This window comes from Eumetopias jubatus, unplaced genomic scaffold (assembly GCF_037043125.1).
Source record: "Eumetopias jubatus isolate StellerSeaLion01/CBP00866 unplaced genomic scaffold, mEumJub1_p1.0 scaffold_2, whole genome shotgun sequence".
Classification (NCBI taxonomy): Eukaryota; Metazoa; Chordata; class Mammalia; order Carnivora; family Otariidae; genus Eumetopias; species Eumetopias jubatus.
Window position 1 is genome coordinate 146496235 of NW_028274808.1, and position 22846 is coordinate 146519080.

At 38.0% G+C, this 22846-nt stretch overlaps 1 protein-coding gene across 1 annotated transcript; it reads right to left on the reverse strand.

The window, feature by feature from the left end:
• Nucleotides 1-5182: 5182 nt before the first annotated feature.
• Nucleotides 5183-17895, reverse strand: ENAM (enamelin). The gene is made up of 8 exons (XM_028100505.2): nucleotides 17845-17895; nucleotides 16001-16069; nucleotides 15834-15878; nucleotides 15091-15132; nucleotides 13273-13545; nucleotides 12046-12126; nucleotides 10535-10585; nucleotides 5183-8026 (listed from the first exon to the last, which is right to left on the reverse strand). The coding sequence occupies exons 1-8, from the start codon at nucleotides 17893-17895 to the stop codon at nucleotides 5183-5185; spliced, it is 3456 nt and encodes a 1151-aa protein (XP_027956306.2).
• Nucleotides 17896-22846: the final 4951 nt, after the last annotated feature.

Here is a 22846-nt window from a genome sequence, read left to right on the forward strand (position 1 = left end):
AAATAATAAAAACTATGGACAAAGAGGTATACAGATATTTATCACAACATTATTTATGATAACGAAAATTTATAAGAAACTTTACATCTAGCATCAAAGGGAATGATAGTATAGGTATATTTCTGAATATTTCACAGACAATGAAAATGAAGCATTAAGTATTTTTAATTATATAGAAATTTCTTATATAATGTGAAGAGGGAAATGTGGGATATTTCATAAAAGAATTACTTTAAGACCCCTGTCTCTCATACACATATATGAAAGAAAATAGGACAAAATATTAACATTAGTTGGTAGGATTATGTATTTTTGTTTCCTTTTACTTTTCATTAGTTGCCAAATATTCAACAGTGAGTGTGTATTTTGTAATTAGAAAAATATTAATCATTATTAATTTTTATTTTATATCAATTATATTAAAATTTGGGAAATTCTGAATTTCTATTCATTTATAAAATGTATTCAAAGAAAAAGCGATGTTTATTTAGCATCCATTCTGTGCTCAGCACAGTGCCAGGTATTATGAGGCATACGCAAGAAGGATGAGAACTGGGCCTCGCTTTTTAGGAGTTTTCTTTCTCCTTCTGTAGGCAGAACTAACAGGAAAAAAGTAATATTAAATATAAAAGATGATGTGCTGTGAGCCCTCAGGGGAGCTGGGGATGTTGGGGCTGGGGTAGTCTTGGAGGAGATATTAATGAAATAGAACGGAAGTAGAACTTCCTAGAAATACAGGAGTCATGCAGAGACAGGAAGAAGTATAAATGTAGCCTTGGCCTGCTCCTCTTTCTCTTTGTGTTCTCTATTCCAATTACATGCTTTATTTATGCATGTCCTTTCAAGTTGGTAATATTCAGTTTTTTCAGTGGTCAAGACCTTTCTGTTCCCACCCTGGTGAGTGTGCAGTTGTCCCTTATTTATAGGAAATAGCCTAGCACTTTGCCACTCCAATTTTGGTCTGCCCACTGGCTAATTCATCATCACCTGGGGGCATGTTTATAATACAAAATCAAAGGTCCCACTCCAGATGAGGAAATCAAAATCTGCATTGTAACAAGATTCAGGTGCACATTAAAGCTTGCAAAATGCTGGTATAGCATGCGACACTGTGTCAGAAAGAGCCTGAGTCCTCTTTTGGAGAGACAGCGAGCGGCCTGTGTGGTTTTATAGCTAAGGGACAGACAAGGCCCTACCCAAATAAAATTTCCTACCATTACCCTGTTATCCTTCTGGAAATATGCCATGATTAGATTCACTCTTTAAGGCTGTGCTGACTGATCTGGGAGGACTGCATTTTAACCAACATTTCGGAAGGAATCTTTTTGCCAAGTTAGCCGCAGTCAATACCTGCTTTGTGCAGTGCAGAAAGGAATGAGGCATGGTTTTTTGGATAAGCTCAGAGGAAATTGCTGTCCAAGTTCTGATGAAGCACAGAAAGGGAGGGTGCTGGGTCCTCAGGCAGGGGGAATGGAGCACTCTGAGAGCAGAAGACCTCGCTCCAGCGGGTGATGGGATGTCTAGGAGAGCTTCATCAATTTCACAATTTTGTCCATGTCAAATTATAGCTCGGTTGCATCCTTCTCTATTTAAAGCGTTTTCCTCTGCCAACATGGAATTTTTTTTTATAGATTTTATTTATTTATTTATTTGAGAGAGAGAGAATGAGAGAGAGAGAGCACGAGAGGGAAGAGGGTCAGAGGGAGAAGCAGACTCTCTGCCGAGCAGGGAGCCCAATGTGGGACTCGATCCTGGGACTCCAGGATCATGACCTGAGCCCAAGGCAGTCGCCCAACCAACTGAGCCACCCAGGCGCCCCTTTTTTTTTAAATAGATTTTTTTTTTTTAATTTGCCAACATGGAATTTTGTTTGTTACCAGCTGACATTTGTTTCTAAGTGTCATTGGCCATGAATTTAAAGTGAGAGAACAAGGTCCAGTGGCTGTTATTATTGGGTTAGGGGTGAAGTGCAGAGGCAAGGAAGAACAGGTAGCCAAAACCAAAAGCTATATTCCGTTGTGAAATGGTGATGACCTACTTCCCATCAAGTGTAGTGTTCTGAGTTTTCATTGGGAAGTTGGCCTGAGTCACAGTGAAATCCTTGAGGTTTTGTGAAGGAGAGACAGAGCTGTTGATTTTAAGTCCAACATTTCTAGTTCCCCTTTTGGTTTTTAGAAATGAAGTTTGGTTTCCGGAGGGCAAGATAGATCTTCTTTAGGGTCTTTAGGGTCATGACTGAAGGAGAGGGGGCTAAGGAAAGGCAGAGATGTGCCAAAGCAAGCAATAGAAGTAACTCAAAGGTCAAGTCTCATGAATTTTCTTTAAAATGTATAAAGTTGGGACTCTGATAGGAGTAAAAAGTAAAACACGTTCAGGGGATCTGAAAACCAGAGGAAGGACCTCCCTGACTGTGGCTACTAGGCCAAGTTTTCAGATGTAGCTGCCCCCACATTTCATCATCATACTTTGCTTTCTATTTAACGTGAAAAAGTGTAAGAGCTCCCCCAGTGAACTGGATCTATGGCCAATACCCTCTGGAGAAATCTATTGCAGGCTGCAAGACAGAAAAGCTTATAAAGCAATTGTGTGTTTGTTTTGCTGGATTATCTTCCCTGTTTGTTATCCTCAGGTATCATTTTCTCATTCTCTATTTACTTATTGACAAAAGACACCACCAGGCTATATCCAGTCATTTTAGAACCAGCAGGTGACAGCCTCTAGACATAGGAACTCCACCGTAGAGGTGGGGCTATGGTGGTGGGGTGTGGGTGCTAGAGAAGAAGGGGATCATGCTCAGAGCCTTCGATCTTCACATGTGCACCTTGACCTTAGAGCTTATTAATAAATTACCAATGGCACACAGAAAAATCACTTTACTATAGGGAACTCAGGCCTGGTGTCCAGGTTTGTACAAGGATAACCGAGCTGATGAGATAGAGGGATTTTCTACATGAACATTCCCCACCCTCTTGGTTTTTCACTCTCTATCTCAAATTCAATAGATATTTTTGTCCCATGTGCTTTTACATTTTATATTATGGATGTCTTAGATGAGAATTTACACTACGGTGCCTCATAGACAAAGATTTGTCAATACATCTGCCAAAACAACTATAAGATTCATATGTTTTATGAAATATTGAAGCGAATGCGGATTTTACAAAGAAAGTATTCATATCTAGATTAAAAATCAATTGGAAAGAAAGTAAAACAAAAAAATGTAGTTTTATTTTGATGAGGATAATTCTTGAGACAGTTTTGTATAGAAAAAGTTAATGACTTTTTAGTGTGTGATTAAAATATAAAAAGTGTGGGTGGGGGATTTTGGCAACTAGTGGATGGCCTAAATCATCTCCCTCTAAGATCCCTTCCTACCCTGAGATTCTATGTTCTGCAAATGTGGCTGAGTATCTAAAGCTATAGAGTATGACATGGCTAATTCAGTATCCCGTATAGTAGAACCCACAGAAGAAGCACACCACAGGATTTTCATGGGAGCTTTGAAAGCCGTTTTAAAATTGGTCAATCAATAAATATTTATTGGGTATCTACTATGTGCAAGACACTGTGCCAAGAAATTCAGAAGTCTCAAAGGACAAGATTCCTTTCCTCTTGAAGTTTTCAACATAGATATTCTCAAATTTCTGAGATCTTCTTATGAAATCTGTACCAGGAAATTTTCTCCTAAGAAACTCTTTAGAGTTGGAAGTAACTTTCTAGATAATTCCAAGAATTCTTCCCCTCTAGGAAGGAATATACAGATAGTAGGCCAACACGCCATTATTAAAAACAAAAAAACAAAACAAAACCCCTGGCTGTATTCTAGCAAGGCAATACAGAAACATCTACTCTACAAAATAATTTACACTATTTAATCAGGATACAAAGAAAGTATGTCTGCAAGTAATTCTACCAGGACATGAAAAATAAGACTTTATGTTGGTAGTAGCATACGCTGGTAGAATCACTTATATTATACTATTGAGGAAAACTGGCCATGGAGTGTTTCTCTTATTTGATTAGGATAGTGTTTCCTAAAATGTACTCTCTAGGTCCTGCAGAGTATGAATTGGTGATAGGGTGTGGCAAGTCCCACATTGTTTTCTGGATGCTCAGTCCCTGTGTGGCAGTGTTTCCCTCCCCACATTCCTAAGCCTTGTCTCCAGGCTGCTAGTTCTAGGAACTAGCCTGTCTTCCCCCACACTTCTTGAATGTATTCTTCTGGCTAAGCTGTATCTACCTGGTAAAGGCCATGAGAAAATTAAAAACAAAAGTAGGTACCAGTGTCTACTATTTCTGAAATATATTCTACAATGATGGTTAGACTGGGTCAAAAAAAACTAGCATAGGATTTGGAGAGTAGATACAAAAAGGAAGAGAGGTCTTAAGATATGGAAATGGTGTAACAGGGAAAAAGATAAATTGAAGGGAAGAAAAGAAAAGGATTGATTGACAAGTGATCCATTAGGAGAGAGAACAGAAAGATGGGAAGAGGGGAAGACATAATGAAGAAGGTAGAGGTAAAGACTAGTGATGGATAATAGCTTAGGTTGTAAAAAGTGACAGAAAGCGGGAAAGATGGGAAAGAAAAAATAGGAAGCTGAATACAGAATAGTGGACAGAAAGAAAACACAGAAGGAAGAAGGGAAATGATAGAGCAAAGAGAGAAGTAGTGGGAGATAAAAGATGTCAAAAGAATATTAGCTAGGAAAAAAAACTGACAAAGACCAACACAAGAAAAAACTGTACAATCATCTGGATTATACTGATATATAGATCTCCATGCATAAAATGGAAAGTTCATCTGCCTTTCTGTCTTGCAAAACCAGAGAATTTTGCAAGTATGGAAATTTGAAAGAAAAAGGAAGAATCAGCAAACAAAGGGAAACTAACCTAGACAAGTGGCTTCCAAGTTTCAAGGTGATGGAGGTCAAAGCCTTTCTGCTTCTTTTTAAGGTCTGTGTTAATTAGTGACAATACTGAATCTAGCAACCCCCAGAGGCTCAACCTCATCAGCAACACCTGGGCCACTACTCCTATTGCTGGAATGGGGAAACACTTAAGGATCACCAAGAGGGTCAGATACTTAATTGAGTCTGGTGAGGGGTGGGGGGATGTTGGGGAACCACTGTAGAATATCAGGTATTTTCCTTCCCCAAAGAATGTTTGGTTGCGATAATCCCTAGGCCTGAAGTAGTAAGCAGTCTTGTACATGGTCCTGTGGATTGGTTCCTAATTGAAGAGAATCAAATGGAGTGTGTTCATCTGCATTAAGTGGGTCTACGTTTATACTCTGAAACTGTGCCCCAGTAGCTAACCTAGACAATGAGTTAGGACTTTCAGTAGGCATAACTGGATCTTCATCAAATGGGCCTTGCCTTCCAACGCTAGATGGAGTTCCAGTGCTGGAGGAGTGATACTTTGCTATTTTGGAGCCAAAGCATGGTAACTGTAGGATGCTTGATGGTCTTTGTTGTTGCCTTTCACCCTCATTTCCTTGCACTTCACTTTGGATTCCTTCTGGCTGAGGGCCTTCATCAGGTGTACCGATAACAAGCTGCTCAGGAGTAAGATCAACAGTTCTTTCGTTGAACTGGTTGCCTTCAAATATTTGTTCCAAAACATTGTTCTCATCTCCTCCAAGGTCACTTGTGAGACAAGGCATATTCTTTGACTGAAGGGGACTGGCTTCAGGAAAGGGCATAATTCCCCTCTGGCTCAGTTGATTCTTCATCGAACATGGTGTGTTCCTTCTCAGAGTGGACACATCATCTCTGAAAGGACTTGGGTTTTGACTTTCTCCAGGCAATCTTTTCTCTGAGCTGTTTCTTTGGTCAGGCAGGTTGCTTGTAGGGGAGATGGTATGTCTTACATGTTCAGTGTGGCTGTCTTCTGTGTACAGAGGGCTGGTGTCTTGATTCTCCCCTGGTGCAAGACCAAAGGATGGAGTGTAGTCCTGGAGAGCAAGTGGATTCTCCTTGTGTCCTGTGGAGTCACCAGCACAGCAAGGGCCTCTCTGGCTTAGGTGAAATGCATGTGCTTGCTTTTGACCTGCTGGGTAACTTGGAGGAATTGAGTCTGGGAAAGCCAAATGTTCTCCCTCTGGTGAATTTAACCTGATAATTTTCATGCCATAATTCAAATTCTCACCTTCATGCCATGTTGGATTTTTCTGAAGCCCAGCTGGGGAATTACTAGGGTAGTGCTTGTTCTCTCTCTGGTCTGGTGGACTAGCGGGTGCTTCGTGTAACGTTGTTGGCTGATCCCAGAAATTTCTGTTAAAATATGGCCGCCTTTCTTTCTGCCCTTGGGATTGAATCCTGTGGTCCCAGGAGTTCCAAGAAGGAAACAGAGTGCTTTCTTCTTGTCCAACAGCATTATTAGCATAATAGCCCCTGCTCTCCACAGGTGGTGGTACAGTGGGGGCTGTATTATATGATGGAAAATTTTCATCTGGGTTCCAGGGGTAAAATTCACCATAAGGGAAATCCTCCCTGGGTTTTGATGGATTATCTAAGGAATAGGGAAGGTATTCCTTTCGTTGATTTGAGGTATATTGCTCGCCTTCATAGTGCCTAACTGTTGGACCTTCTTTAAAGCTTGGCTCCTCCATACCCCATCTGCTTTGTCCTGGGAAATTTTCATCTCCAGTTGGATCAACTGGGTCCTCTTCATTATAAGGGACTGTTTCTTTCAGCTCTGGAGTATTTATGGGGTACAGCGAATTTTTGGGTTGCCCTATATTATTGGGAGAATCGTCTCTCTCATCCCACATATTGCTTCTAAGATATGGTGAGTTTTCCCTGGGATCATAAGAGTTATAGTCAGGGTAGTAAACACCTCCCCTAGAGCTATGAGAAGGATGAGGTAAGTGTTCCTCCTGCCTCCCAGGATCTTCCTTAAAAGATGGGGAGATTTCTTGGTGATTCCAAGTATTTCTTCCAGCAGGAAAATGTTCTCTTGCAGGGGAAGGAATTTCCTCAGGATATACAGGTTGATACGTACTGTGCTTTAATCCTGGCTGATTAGTTTCTGATTCATATGGGTTTCTTCTTGGCTCCAAAATAATCCCTTTGGGCAATTTCTGGTTTGGGGTTTGTCCATCAGAATTTGGGGCTCTTCTGGAATCTCCTCTTGGGTAATAAGAGTTTTCACGTTGATCAATAGAATTAAAATTTGGGACTTGCATGTTACTCTCAGGATGAGGCAGTTTATAGTTTGATTTATTAACTCCATAATCTTGAGAGTTTCTCCAGGGACCAGATGGATCCCTTGTAGGAACGACTATTCTTTCTTTTGGACCTACTGGTTTCTCTCCTGGATTTTGGATTTTTTCACTGTGGACAACAGTACCATGTTTGGGACCCAGAGGAGCAACATTGGTTCCCACAGGTTGTTTATTTGGTCCCTGAGGCTTTCTTCTGACATTTCCCAGATTTCCTGCATGATTGGGAGAATTCCCTCTTGCAGTAGAAGCATAAGCCTTGCGATAAATTGGATTTCCTGGACGAACTGCTTGTTTGCGTTCCAAAGCAAAGGAGTTCCACCGAGGACCCCTTTGAACCTGTTGATTTCGGTAAAAAGGCCCATTCTGTCTGTGCCCCATGATAGTACCAGTGGGACGCCATTGTCTCCGTGCAGGAAAATTTCGGATGTTAGGATTTGGATAATTTTCATGAATATTTGGCTGACTTGGTCCCCATGTGATTTGAGTTCTTGGTACTCCCTGGCCTGAAACATTAATGGCAGAGGGTGAGATAACCCCGTTTTGAGCTGTGTTTGGGCCACTATTTCCTGTTGGGCTGGTGTCATTTCCGCTCTGACTCCCTGCAGGATTGTGTGCATTGGGTTGAGTAGAATTAGTCTCAGGACCTGTTGAATTACCCGAGGGCTCAGTGGCCGGACTCTCTGTTTTAGGAGGATCTTCTTCTTTGGGTTTTTCAAAATCTTGTTCAAACATCTCTTCTGAATAATAAGGAGGATGACCCCCAAATGCCTGATATCCAAAATATCCAAAGTAAGGATTCTGTAGGAAAGAAGATGGAAATCAGTAATTACTCTTTGTTTCCCACCATGCTGTTGCTCAGAATTTTTTAGTGTAATAGGGAAATTAGCCATATGCTTCTTTTAAAACCGTTAGCTATGCTTTCTTTCTTGAAAGTTAATTCCTCCTTGGTTTCCTTGACCCTACTCCCTTCTGGTTCTCTCTTGGGGTGCTCTTTCTGATGTTACCGCTCAGTTTTCTCTTCCTAGGCCTGGATCCTAAATCTGAGGGGTTTTTTGTTTGTTTTTATTTTTTTAAGGATTCCATTTTCTAGCCTTCTCATTCTTCTGTTCTCATTTTACACACCTGCCTTGAGCAATCTATTGCAGGCCCATGTTTTCAATACAGTATAAACCAGTGACTCCCGAAGCCATAAATTTGGCCCATGACACTCTCTCCTGAGGCTGAGGCAGCAAGACTTCATCACTAAAGATCTCATGGGTACCTCCAACTGAATGTTAATTGGACTTATCACCCCCAAACTTCCTTCTCCAATATTCTATATCTAAACAACATTCACCACTATCTACCCAGTTTTCCAGGTTTCTACTCTCTTCTATTTCCCCTAGACAATTAATAACCAAGTCCTATAAAATCTAAACTTCCATCCTGTCCCTCCTCCTCTATCCGTGGTACCCTTGAACTATTGCAATAGTTTTCTTGCTGGTTACTCTGGGTGTGATTTTACTTTCCTCTAATCTTGTCTCTCCACTGCCATCAGAACAATAGAGTTTGGGGGTGGGGGTTGGCAGAACTTCTGTCACTTTCCTCTTTAAATATTATTTAAAGTTGCCCTACCTTACAGGATAAACTCTAAACCCCATAGCATAACATAAAAAGCAAGTCTAGAGAGTGGAGCTCTACACAGATATGGGTTAAAAATCCCTGTTCCATCAGTATTAATAATATGACTTTGGGCTAACCTCAATTTATGATAACCTCAGTTATTTGTAAACTCAAGATGACAAAATAATATCTAACTCATAAGTTGTCATGAGGGTCAAAAGAGATAACATCTGTAAAGCTCAGTGCCTGGTACTTAGTAAGTACCTAACAAATGTTATACATTATATAACACCGCCACCGCCACCACCAGCATGCTAATAATTCTTTTATAATCATCTGGCCCGTAACTATTCCATCCAGCCTCATTTCCTCTCCCTTGTACTTTATGCAGTTGCAAATCACAACTACTACTTGCAGCACTATTCACAATAGAACCTAAATGTCTATCAACAGATGGATGGAAAAGGCAAATGTGGTAAAGACACACCACGGAATACTATTAAGCCTTAAGAAAGAAGGAAACTTCAATATATGACAACATGGATAAACCTTGAGGACGTTCTGCTAAGTGACATCCCAGGAGGAGGAAAAACAGACTTTTTCATGCCTATGCTAACTGGGCCATTCTGCTTTATTTTCTCATATTATTATTTTGAAAATTCAAAGTTCCTGTTTCTGGGATGCATACAATTATCTGAATCATTTTTATCTGGTAATTTCAATCTCAGAAGGATATTTTTATTTTATTTTTTAAACTTTTTAACCTTTTAAAAAGTTTTTAAAAGTTTGTTTGTTTAAGTAATCTCTACATCCAACATGGGGCTCAAACTCACAACCTGGAGATCAAGAGTTGCATGCTCTTCTGACTGAGCCGCCAGGCACACCTTTTTAAAAGCACCTTATGCCATTACTGACATAGTAATTTCCAATGTCATTATTTTAACTCCCTCCTTGCTCCCTTTCTCATCCCCTCATTCCCCAGAGCCATTTCACCGAGGACATATATATTTAGGGGAAAAAAGGAAGTAAGCTCCAGGGGTGGAGTCCCATGCCAGAATCACTATAATGACTTTTCTGATGACACAGGGAGCTAGAATATTTTCACAGTGTATCACTCTGTGACATGCATTTGGCTCTTCTAGTGTGGTGTGGTAAAGAAGCCATTGGACAGGGTGTCAGAAGAACTCTAGGTCCAGTTTATCCACTAACTCAGTGGCTGAAATTGAATAGAATTTATCTATTCAAGATAGAAATTATCTTCTTTGGGCTTCAATTTATCTGTACAATGAAGGAGTTAGATAATTACTTAATTCCCTTCTGGGGATAACTTTCTAGGTTGCATTTCCTTCCTTCTCTGCTTTTTAGTTGCTCCATCACTGTCCAGAGTCCAAAGACTCTGGAGCAAAGATTATTACGTTAGTCTTCTTAGAGAGAGACAGAGAATAAAAGAGAGAAAGAGGGAGGGGGGAGAGAGAGAGGGAGGGAGAGGGAGGGAGTGGGGGAGTAAGGGAGAGAGTTCAGTACATGTAGAGGAGAAATGATATATCACATTTATTTTTGTTACTGGCTCCTTTTCTTATATCATGGGCACTTGAGCTACAAATTCATGTGTTGAATTTTAACCTTTTTATTAGATAGGAATAAAAAAGCAGAGGCTAATGGATTGTTATTCCTAATGGGGAATGTAGCTTTACTTGTACTCACCCCGCCTTCTTCATTGCTGACTGGTGGATGTCCATAACCTGGTGGTACCCTCTGAAATGTGAAAAGCATAATGAACTCAAGGGAAAACCACGTTCTAGGCTGCCATTTGTTTGCCTGACTCATGGCATCTTAAAATAGTTCAAGTCAGTGATTGGGTATTAGCATTGTTCATTTTTAGCTTCTGAGTCATTAGCCCTCACAATCTATTAATTACAATTTTTATAATTATAATCCATCAGTGAATACTGTAAATACAAAGGCTTCAACTGGATTCTAGATTATCCTACTCAGAATACCATGTATGGCTGCATCTCCTAGCAGTCACCCCATCACCCCCAACACACACACACACACACACACACCCACACACACACACACACAGATAGAGAGAGAGAGAGAGAGAGAGAGAGAGATTTGAGTGCTGTTATAATCTAAACATCCATATTAGAACATGTAATAATGGAGATTAAATAATGATGCTATTTTTAGAGTCTATGTCACATTTAGGATGACAAACTGACAATTTCTCCTGGATTATTACTATAACTTTTTTATTTGAGCAAGGTTTATTTTCCTAATCAAACTTGGAGGCTGAGTGTTTGCTCAGGGAAGGGTTTAGGAGATTGGTCCAACTCCCACAGACCTTAAGGAAGTTCTATGTGGATGAGATCATAGTTGAACATGAGAATCATGCTTATCTGCTTTTTGAATCTTCACCTGGTACAGCCTTAGTTTCCTGAGTTCAGAATGGCCAGTGAAAGGAAGTCAGTCTTTTAAAGAAAAAAAAAAAGTAAGGAACTCTTACTCCTTGAGTGAATTGTTCCTTATTGATAAGAAGGCTTCTTGGTTATAGAGTTATAGACAAGAAAAACCAATGCCATAGCTGAATAAAAAGTCATCAAATATTTGATGCTTCTGTTAGTTTAACAGCAATTGGCTTTTAAACTTTTCTTTAGTTCAAATAATTTATTTTGTGATTTATATTTTTAATGCCTGTGATGCAATTTCAATATTATGTTTTATTTTAATGATTTTAAACTTTAAATGATTCTCATAAATATTATTTTGCAAGATTCTTTATAATGAAACATCTGTGGCTTGAAATAACAAGATATCATGGAAAGATCTTAGTCTAATCATAGCTTATCTTATGATTTTCAAACTCCATTTTGTCTCAATTTCCCCATTACATTAAATGAAGATAATTTTTGTATTTTCTAACCTCTTAGGAAAGCGGGGAATAGTAGCGAAATAGCACAGTCCTTTAAAATCAATTCATTAAGTTATTAGTGGTTGTTTGGCGATTTCAACTGTTCATGTCACAAATTTGTCCAAGTAAAAAATTCATTAAACCATTTTTTCCCCTACATGATTACTGATGTGATGATTTTTTTTCGTACTCTCCACTGATTGGCATATGGCATTCCATTTAGAGAGTATGAACTCATACTAGTTTGAGATATAACATGTTAATATTATTTTTTACTTGTAGTATAAAGAAAAAAACTCACATGTGGGACTTGCCAGGGTGGCTGTTGATAGAGCCCATTGCCGAATGGTGGGAATAGCCCATTGCCGAATGGTGGGAATGCCTAAAGAGAAAGAAAGAATCACAATGATGCAGAAGTGAGAAGGATAAATGGAAAACAAAACAAACCTATTAAATACAATGGTCTGATACCTGGGAGTCTGCATCTCCTTTTGCATTAAACTGTGATTTCCTTTTTTTAGGGCTGAGATGATAATAATAATAACAACAACAATTAGTATTAGTATCATTGAACACTTATGTTCTAGGTATTGTGCTGTGCATTTTATTGAGGTAAACTGATTGAATACTCATATAAACACAGAAGACATGTGCCAAAGACATTATTTCCTTTTCACTGAAGATTCTGAAGTTCAGAGAAGTTGAGTCATTTGCCCACAATCTCTTAGTTGATAAATGATCCAGGAGTGTCTTTTTACTCAATTTTGTATTCTCTATATCTGTAATGGCGTCTGATAATAGTGTCTGTTAGTTGATGAAGAGACAGCATTTTAGAAGCTCCACACTGGATAATATCTTGAGAAACCATTTGCACATCTTCTCATTTTAAGTCAGGACTACTTATGCCACACAGAAGTACTGGAAGCAGTGTTACCTTTCAAGTATTTTGGATCATCAAAGCATAGATCTGGAAGAGACTTAGAGAGCATATCTTTACTCGTGGGGAAACTGCAGCCCAGAAAGTTTAAAGGGACTGCTCAAGGTCATTCAACAAATAAGGACTGGAGATAGAACTTGAATCTCTGTTCCCTGACTCTTCTGTTAATGCTCATGTTATAATACCATGATGTCTCTGCATTTTAAAAGGAACCTCTCTAAGGCAACAGTATTTTGGTAATTATTTTTAATTGAAAAAATTTGAAAAAATAATCTGTACACCAAATGTGGGGCTCGAACTCATGACTGTGAGATCAAGAGTCACATGCTCTACCGACTAAGCCAGCCAGATGCCCCTATTTTGGTAATTTTTAATCAAACAAAGGCTGGAGGTAACTTGCAAGGCAATTTTCAATACGTGGTGCAGCATCATCTGAGAAGAATGTAAAAACTAAAGATTCTGTTTCATACATAGCAGTACCTGTATTGAGAAACACTGGAGAAAGTGTGTATGTGGGGAGGGTATGGCTCTCCAAATCCCTCGGAGACAATTTACGGACTCTGGTTTGGAATTTTGTTGGGCAAGCCTCACCTGAGGTGGCTGGGTTTCCTCTTCTGGCTGTGCTGGGGTAGCTGGTGGCTGCTTTAAAGGCCGCTTTGGTGGTGGCTTTTTTGGTTGAGGCTGGTTGGGTTTCTGAGTCTCTGGGGCTTGATCAGTCTTGCTCTTTTGGCGTTTGGGTGCTGAACGGGATGAGGGTTTCTGTGGGTAGCCTGTGTTGGGTGGTGGTTGAGGCCACATGGGCATCTGGTACTGTGGGAAGAGCTGAGGCATACCATTCCCATATAAGGGGCCCAGCTGTGCCATCTGCAAGGGTAGCAAATAACGGTCAAATTGTAGGAGGACCAAGATTCCAGCTTTCCTCATCTATTAATGTTAGTCTCTAAAACTCAGCCAAGAATCTTAAAAATTCTATGAAATTTAACTCAACCATGGAAGCCTCAAGATCTTTAGCATTTCTTTAAATGTTGTCTTACAGAAATGAATTTCAGTCTTTTAGAAAATCAACCAACGAAGCAAAGCAAAAGACAGGATTAGGTGAGAAATTTCATTTTAAGAATTTGGCTAATAGTTTTCTAATTCTAAGAAGTGTATGAGTCAGGTTACAGAGGCGATGATGTCAAATTCAAAACTCCTGTGACTTGTTACAGGCTGGAAAGGGAGAAAAAGCAGAAAAGAAGGTAAAGGAAGTGAGAGTGACAAACAGGAAAAACAATGAGAGAGAGAGAATAAAAATTCTCTGTGTGAACATCCTTATATGGTGCCTATGGTTTTTGGTTGCTACTGAATTTTCATTAATTCCATCTTCATTATCAAAATCTCCACAATTTCAAGGTTGGCAGGGAAGCAAAAGTAGTCATAATCTGAAAAAGCTAATTTATGAATTGACCTCCTACAATGTCAGTTCCCATTCAAACATTCCTGCTCTGGTTTAACACCAGCCTCTATCCCCAGTCTTCATTAATCAGTCTCTCGCTGTCTGTTGGGTGATGCACACAAATACAGAGCAAACGTCATGTGGATCAATGGAAGGTGAAATTGTGAATCTTGCATTAATGCAGAATTTCATGATCATTAACTTGGTGAAAATTTCAAATCACAGGCAAAGTCTCTAAAACCGAGAATGAGAGTTTGAAAGAGTTGGGCCAATCAATAGTTGAAGAGAAAATTGACAAGGATGATGATAGTGGGTGAGAAGCTTTCAAAGAGAATGGCTTGAATAAAGGATTAAGAAAAAATTGATGAAGTCCTTGATCTTTCCTCCCAATGGTTCTCATGATCATCACAAAAATCAAAAGTGACATATTGTATTGCTGTACTGTCATATAATTTTGTCAGAAAAATGATGCCAAAAGATCCAACTGATACATGATTCATTATTAGTTGCTTATAAGAGTTGGCACTAGTGCTAGTTATAACCTAAATTTATTTAAATAAGATAAAAACTTATTTCATAATTTTAGTGTTATCTTTCAAGATAATCCAAATAAAATTTACCCCCCACACACATACAACTGGTGTATTTACTATGCTATTTTTTGTCCTCATTATTTGTGAATATATGTTGTATGATCTTTTCCCAGAACCAATTTCTCTTGAACATAAGGAATGTTGGTAATTAATAAATGCTTTTTATTTACATAAGAGAACAGTAGTATAGAACAAGAAGAAAATTTGGGGTAAGGAGACAAGGTGAAATGATTTTTCCCCTTTGAAACTCTTATAATGATTGCATTGTAATTAAAACACATGGATAGCTATTGGTATCTTTAGTATCTATGACAAGCCTTATAATGTAACTATCTGTAAATAAACAAGAACTTGTCAGAAATAATACAAAGCAGAACTTACATGTGGCGAGTTCATAAAGTTGAATTGACCATATCGCATCATCTGTGACCAAAGGAATCCAAAGGTACAAAATGAAAACTTTTTATCTAATCAATCTACAAATCACCAGAAGTAAGTTGAATTTCTGGTTTTAACGTACAACAGTCATAATGTCTTTTACTAGTTATGCATGAATTTAAAGTAAGTGTGCAGTTAAAACCCTAAGTCACTTTAATTTTTAAGTCAGAACTTTATTTTGAGAAGAATCAATATAGAATAACAGAGAGTAAAAATCTTGTCTACTTTGAAGTTTTTGAATGTTCTACTCAATTTTTGAAGTTTGGGATTTGAGAATGTGATAATTCTATGAAAAGATGATTCTCCTTTCTGATGTATGTTGAATTTGGCTAATGATCTTGGCTATGAGTCATGTAGAAGATACTATATGCTTATGTGTCTACCTTCTAAAAACCCTTGATACAAATGTCTACTTTTGCTAGCTTGAAAACTTAGCAAAGAAGCTAACATTAACTATACTTGAACCCAAATTCACATTTACCTTGGAAAGGAATATTGAAGTATGTAGGTGGTATAATGCTGGGGAAATTACTACTTTGCCTTGATTTGAGAGTTTAAGCCTTTCAAATTTCCCTCTCTCTGTCTATTTCATAAGAAATTTTATATATCAGAAAGTTTTCTTTTTTTTAATGGACTCTCAGTACAGGGCTTTGGAAAACTTCTCCCCAGAGACTTAATATACATACCTCCTCACTTTTACTGCTAAATCCAGGCATTCGGGGCATTTGCATCTGGAAGTAAGAGAACAATAGTGACAAATTCAGAACATCAGTTGAAATAAACCCAATAATTATCTCTACACTATGCAACAATAGAACACAAAGAAAAGTCCTAAAAAATTTTTGATACTCACTGGCATAGCAACAGAATTGCCAAGCAGACCTAGAAAGACCAGGAGAATCTTCATTTTTCCACTTGGTACCTGGAATACAAAACTGGATTTTATTTTTGGACTGTGAAATAATTCTGCTGGAGAGCACAGAAACAGACCATGATTGGGGCCTTGGCCGCCATTTTTCCTTTACATTAAGAAACTACTCGTCATTACCTGACACTGTTCTAAACTGTGAAAGGGGTCAAATTAAACAGGAAAGATAAAAGTGAGGGAGGGAGAGAGAAGATTGATACTTGAAAAGATGGGAGATGGTTCATAGCACTGGAATATGACATTAGAAACTAGGAGTTTACCTGAACAATATGAATATTGATGATTTTGAGGTGCTAGTTGCTAGGCTGGTTTAGAACAGCATAGTAATGTCCGATTATAATCACCATTCAGAATAATCTCAGTTTCAGTGAGGGTGCAATACAAAATCAACACTTTGAGCTACTTTCTAAGGTGCCATAGACAACATGCCATTATATAGAGGCTAATTGAATAAGCTGGAATATTCCAGAATTCTACCCTTTTATTCTTTCCTCTATTGTTTTTATTATTACTATTATTGCTTTTATTATTATTTTATCTTTAAAATATCACTTCTGCTCAAGGGCTGGTCAGAGAAATAGAAAAATATAGGCAAAGGTGTATTTATCTTTTTGTTAGACATTTTGATTAAACATATAGATGAAAAGATTGAAGACTGTAGATTTACATGTGAAGTTTGAGAATGTTTTCATGGATTTCATTTATCCCACTCTAGTTAATTATGTAAGCCTTGTGTAATTAAGACTTGTAGTTACATCTTTGAACAAGGTTTTTTTTTTTTTTCTGAAGCATTTACTTGTGTAATTCCTTAAGAAAACTCCCTTCTATTTGCATATACAATAGAGGAAAGTGAAAGTTTTAATCAGAATGAATTATTTTCATGGTACATCAGATACAACACAATTCCTAGCAGAGTAACCAGCATGTAGACACCAGTGGTTGCTCAGTCTTTTTTGTTCCTCTTTCCTTTTTCTGGGCATGAAATGCATCTAGAAGTATTTTGAGCCAATGCTTACCCTTCTGTTTGCTTCCCGTAGGAGCAATATAATTAAAGGACACTTCAGCATTTTCTTAAATTATAGGTGTAATCAATTACCTTTTATGTATCAGAGGAGTCAGAGAGTTTAATTAAACAAAGGAAGCAGTAATATGTAAATGCCTTTCCTGTTAATTAAAGATTTTCAGAGTCATGGCATTGTAGAAAATTAAAAATAACAACTGAAGCTAATGTCTTCAGTACAGGCTCACAAGAACACAAGGAAGCTGATATAGAGAATATTGGTGAATGCTTTCCTTTCTAAATCTACTTCCTAAGATTAGGGCCCAAGATTTTGGGGAACTATTGGACGTTTAATTTCTCTCTTACCTAATCATCCCTTTAATCTCTGTAGCAGCTATCACTGAGATTCTTGATAATGTCACACACTTAAGTAAGAAGATGTAGCCTTTTGCTTTGCCAATACAAAATGCCACTCATTTTCTCTTTTGTAAAATTAATATATTATATTGGACAACTGATAGTTTCCTTCCATCTCTAGAGGTTCATGGTTGGATGAAAGTCTATGATTAGCTTTTTTTTTTTTTAACTGAAAATAACACACATAATGGTTGCTATAGAGTACAAAGGCTATGTAAGTACTTACTTCTTCATCCCATCTTTGTTTCTTCTGACATATTTAATAGTGTTTTACCCTCTCAAATGTACTTCTGACTATATTTACTTGATATATGACCTGTATGTATTATAAAAAATGGATGAAAATACTCACCAAATTATCTAGCCTAGGAAGAGGGGCTCCATGCCTGTACTGAAGCAGCATTTTTTCACCAAAATTTTAAAAATACAGATTTGGCATGAGAAGAAACTCAAATATAGAAATGAAACAAGTAAATGAAATGAATAGCAAAACTTCAGCTCTAAGGCAGTGCATGTTATGTTAATTATTTTCTCCAATCATAGCCTCATTAGAGGGACTTCAAAATCAAGCCAAGTCTTCTGTTGCTTTAAGAGAAGGGTAAAAGCTAAATCAGAGAGAAAATGACCCAGGAACGGTATTTTGAGATATTTCTAATGCAGTGTTGATAAAACTTGACTGCTCTATAGGGAGATGTACAAAAGCATAGTATTAAATGAGATCTAAGTAGGTTGGAAGAAAAGTTAGAAGAAAAACAATCCACCAAATAAACCTAGTTTAAAGTTTTATCAGAAGATCATTCTACAAACAATGACTATATAACCAACATCAAAGAATACAATAAGGAAGTCAACCAATATCTGTGAATTAAGTTCATTTTTTGACACTATATTATTTACGCTGATAATCTCTAATACTCACCCAATGCTGGTTAGTAGCTCCAATATATAACAAATAACTTTTACTTGAACTTTGTTAGCCTGTCTTTGTAATATATTCTTACTGGTCTACAGTGGAAATAACTACCAGTTGCTGAAGGCAAGGAGATCTCAAGGAGCAAGACACATTTATTTCCTAATAATAAAACAAAAATTCTTCACGAAGATGTCATGGTGTGTAACAAAAAGGCTTAAAATAAAAAAATTCCTCCTGTAAGAAAGCTTGGGATAGCAAGGTCACATTTAAGCTCTGTTGCAGACCTGCACAACCAATCAGCTTTGAGAAAAATGGTTTTGCCATCACAAGAGTTTAAGGTAAAAAAAACACATCCAATGTAAATTTATAATGTGTTATTATAGGAGCTGTCAAATCAAGTCTCTTATTATGTATAATAACAGTCCAGGAAAATGAGCTTACAGCTGTAAGATTTAGAAGATGCTTTCTTTGATGAATTTGGGGGTTTTTCAAGTATAGAAACTTTGTTTTTGCAAAGATATTTTGGGAACAAAAGTGAATATTAACTATATCCTATTGTGATAAATCATGGATTATCATCGAAATGCAGGCCAACATATACTATAATTTAATATATTATTAATTAATATTTATTTAATATATAATTAAAATGAGCTGTAATGTTATCTCCATGGACAACTCAGTGACTTCATTTGGTTTGTATTACATAACGCTACCAGGACATAGTGTTGTTCTTTTTGAAGTCAAATATAGTTGATTCACTTGGGATTCAGAACAGACAGGCAAAATGATAAATGAACTCTTAGCTATTTGTGATGATACAACTTCATGAGGCCATGAGTTGAGGAACTTACTGAAGGGGTTATGTGATGGATGATTTTTGAAATCTGACTTTATATAATAAAGATTTCCCTTCTAAATAAACGGGAAATTTTTACTTTTCATTCATGAGAGCAACTTTGCTCTCTTTGCTGTCCTTGGGTTCTGCTGTTCTCTTATGGCTCCACAAGAGAAAAAAAATTGTCGTGGTGACCTTTGCTTATTTTCTTGTCGGCATTTAAAAATTAAGAATGTTTGAACTTGATGCCCCAAACTGGTTCCTACTCGGTATGATTGTGCACATCAGTTCATCCAGTGGTTCTACAGAGCGCTGCTATTCTTCCAAGGCACCTGGGGTGCTATGTCCTCCCTCTTGGGCCAAATAACTTCTGAGCACCCACTCCCCCTCCCACCATCTCCTTGAATGTAGTACCGCAAAGAATACAATTGCATCAGAATATTTGATTTTCAATGAAGTTCTAAAGATCTTTTAAGTCTGTCTCCAAGATGTACAAAGGTCTATCTGCTGCAAGTGCCTGTGTGTCTTTGATTTTGTAGACATTGAGTAGCAGCTATAATGCTGTTTGTACTGTGTGTATGTTGAGATGAATTTGCAAGTGGTAGGACATGGAGGGGACAGTGTATTCATGTAGGTGAAACGGGGATCCTGAAGCTGGATGACGCTGGCCTTTGCCTGTGCCCTTCACAGACAGACTGGAGTTTTGATGTTGGCCCGAGCCATTTAGGTTATTTCGAGGCCACTGAACTTCACTTTTTTTTTTTTTTTTTTTTTTAAAGTAAGCTCTAGGCCCAGTGTGGGGCTTGAACTCATGACCGTGAGATCAGGAGTTATGTGCTCTACCGACCGAGCCAGGCAGGTGCCCCTACTTTTGGCTGCTTTCTTTATTTACCCTTGTTCCCTCTGCCACAAGGCTGGTTAGTGGTCATGAAATAATTCATGTTTTAAATATCCAGCTGAGCTATTGAATGGGAATTCTTAGTAGTGGTGGGTAGGATCGAGGAAACAATCAAGTCTCTTTTTTCTTTCAAAACACTGAAGGAGTGCTTAACTTGGTAAAATATCTTGAAACCAGTCCTTTGTGACCTTTCCTTTGACTCCAATCATCTCTGCTGATTTTATAAATGATTTTTCCCTCCAAACAACTACAGCTACTAGTGAACATGTTAATGATTTGGCTTTTAAAAAAAATTTAGTGTTTCTCCTCTCTTTTTTCTCTGTGTTCCCCCTCTTGTCCATAAAACCAGTCTTCTTAACCTCTTAACTGGGATCTGTAAATGTATGAAATTGTATATAAGAATTTATGTGTTTGGGCGTAAATGCATTTTTTTCCCTGAAGGAGAGCCCATATCCTCCAAAGTTCTCTGACTTCCCCACTTTTTTTGTTGTTGTTATCTTCAATTATTAAGATTCTCTCATTGTCCTAGATGTGAAGCCAGTAGGAACAGAAAAGTCTTTCGGTTTCCTACTGTAGATATGGTGGAAAGAGGCCAGGCTTTGGAGTTGGCAGGCCTGAGTTTAAACCTTCCACAAATATCCGGTTGTTTGTTTCTCCATTTAGTAAAATGGGGATAATATGTTTCTTTTAAGAAGTAGATTGAATAATGCATGCCAAGGGCCTAGCACCTAGTAGACATGGAGTGACAATCAGTGACAGATCAGTACATGGTTCCACATTACACCTTGTAATGATTTATTTTAATTTATTTTAATTCTACTATCATTAATATTATACTTTGTAATGATTTACTAAGGAGTCAAGGAATAAAGGCAGTCATAGTTCTCAGAACAAAGATTCTCCTCTCAGCACAACTGTGGAGCTGAAGTTTTATGGATTACTATTAATAGAACACTCTCACACTGCTGGATTAGTGAATGAAACACTTGAGATGAATTGTGCCTTTGGAATTCGTTACTGGTGGCCACATAGTTTCTGAGTACCCATAACCTTCACTTCTCTCTGGAACCCTTCATATAGCATATCCACAGGTTCTAAACATGAGACAGAAGTGAGACACTCTTCTGTCGTAGGAGAAGGGGAGTTGCTGTTGAACTCTCAAAAATTAAATGGTTGATAGTGTTTTATTCTACAAACATTTCCTGAGTGGCCTCTTCATGTGAAGGCCCAGCTTAAGTGCCCACTCGTTCTGCACAAGACACCAGGGTAGGAAGTTTTCCAAGTCAGAACTCAGCGTTGGGTTCGAACTTCCAACTTCCATGACTTTCTTGTTTTAAAATCTTGGTCGATTGAATTAATCTTTTTAAGCTTCAGTGTCTTCATTTGTAAAGTAGAGGATAATAATAGTATTTCCTTCATTGGTTTGTTAAGAATTCAGTGAGATAATTCATTTAAAGTTCATAGCATAGGGGCGCCTGGGTGCCTCAGTGGGAAAAGCACCTGCCTTCGGCTCAGGTCATGATCCTGGGGTCCTGGGATCGAGCCCTGCATTGGGCTCCCTGCTCAGTGGGAAGCCTGCTTCTCCCTCTCACACTCCCCCTTTTTGTGTTCCCTCTCTCACTGTCTCTCTCTGCCAATAAATAAATAAATAAAAAATCTTTAAAGTTCATAGCATAGAGCTCAAATAAATCTTATAAATAGATAGATAGATGTTATCCATGATTATGATTAGATATTGCTTAATAGCTGCTTTAATACTGACCACTGATATATTTCCTGAAGATTTTTTGAGGAATGTTTCATTCATTATTCTCATTATGCTTATTCATTAAAAAACAAAACAAAGCAAAAATGGAAAACAAATACAGTCCCCCCTCACTTCGCTGCCCCCGGAGCAACAAAACGTACATAAATAGAATACAGAAAAAAAGAAACGGGATCATAAAGTTGATCAGATTTATCCAGTTTAAGTCCGGCTTTTGGCCTGCAAAGACAAAGTTATTCTGGGATGTCCGGAAGTTCCTGCTGGTGGATGGTTATTTATTTGGACCACCCTCAGAGGTAGTGTTTACTTCTTGGAGCTCTGAGTCATAACTCTCTTGTAGGTACTCAAGATCAGTTTTAAAATGATTTGGAATCGAGGGTAGACTATCTTTCCTCTTCACCCGGAGAAGAAAATGTAACCCAGTGGCTAAGAACACAGGCCTTGGGGTTCAGAATACTGAGTAATGTCTACACTGTGCTTAAGAACAGCACCTGTTCAGCACTCCTACCTAAGTCCTTCATGTGGGTTAAATGTTTTTCTACTTCTTACACCTCATATAAGCTGGTTGTGATTTCATCTCAGTGTAGAGATCATTTATTTGTTGACAATTTGCTGTGTATGTTGAGAGCTGTTTTAAGCACCTTTTATGGATTAACTCATTTTTTTCCTCACCATAACCCTACGAGATAGCTTCTCTTATTACACATATTTTACTATAAGGAAACCAACATGCAGAAAGATTATATAGTTTGTTCATGGTTCCGCAGCCTGTAGGTAGCTAAACCTGGGTAGTCTGGTTCCAGAGCCCCTGTTCTGTCCTCCACTCCATGCTGCCTTGGCCTGAATTGAAGCAATAGTGGGAAGATAGAGTTTTTTAGCTTTTCCTTTCAAAACAATGGTTGCCAATATTCCTATTTTGGTGTCTCAATGTTAACTGTGG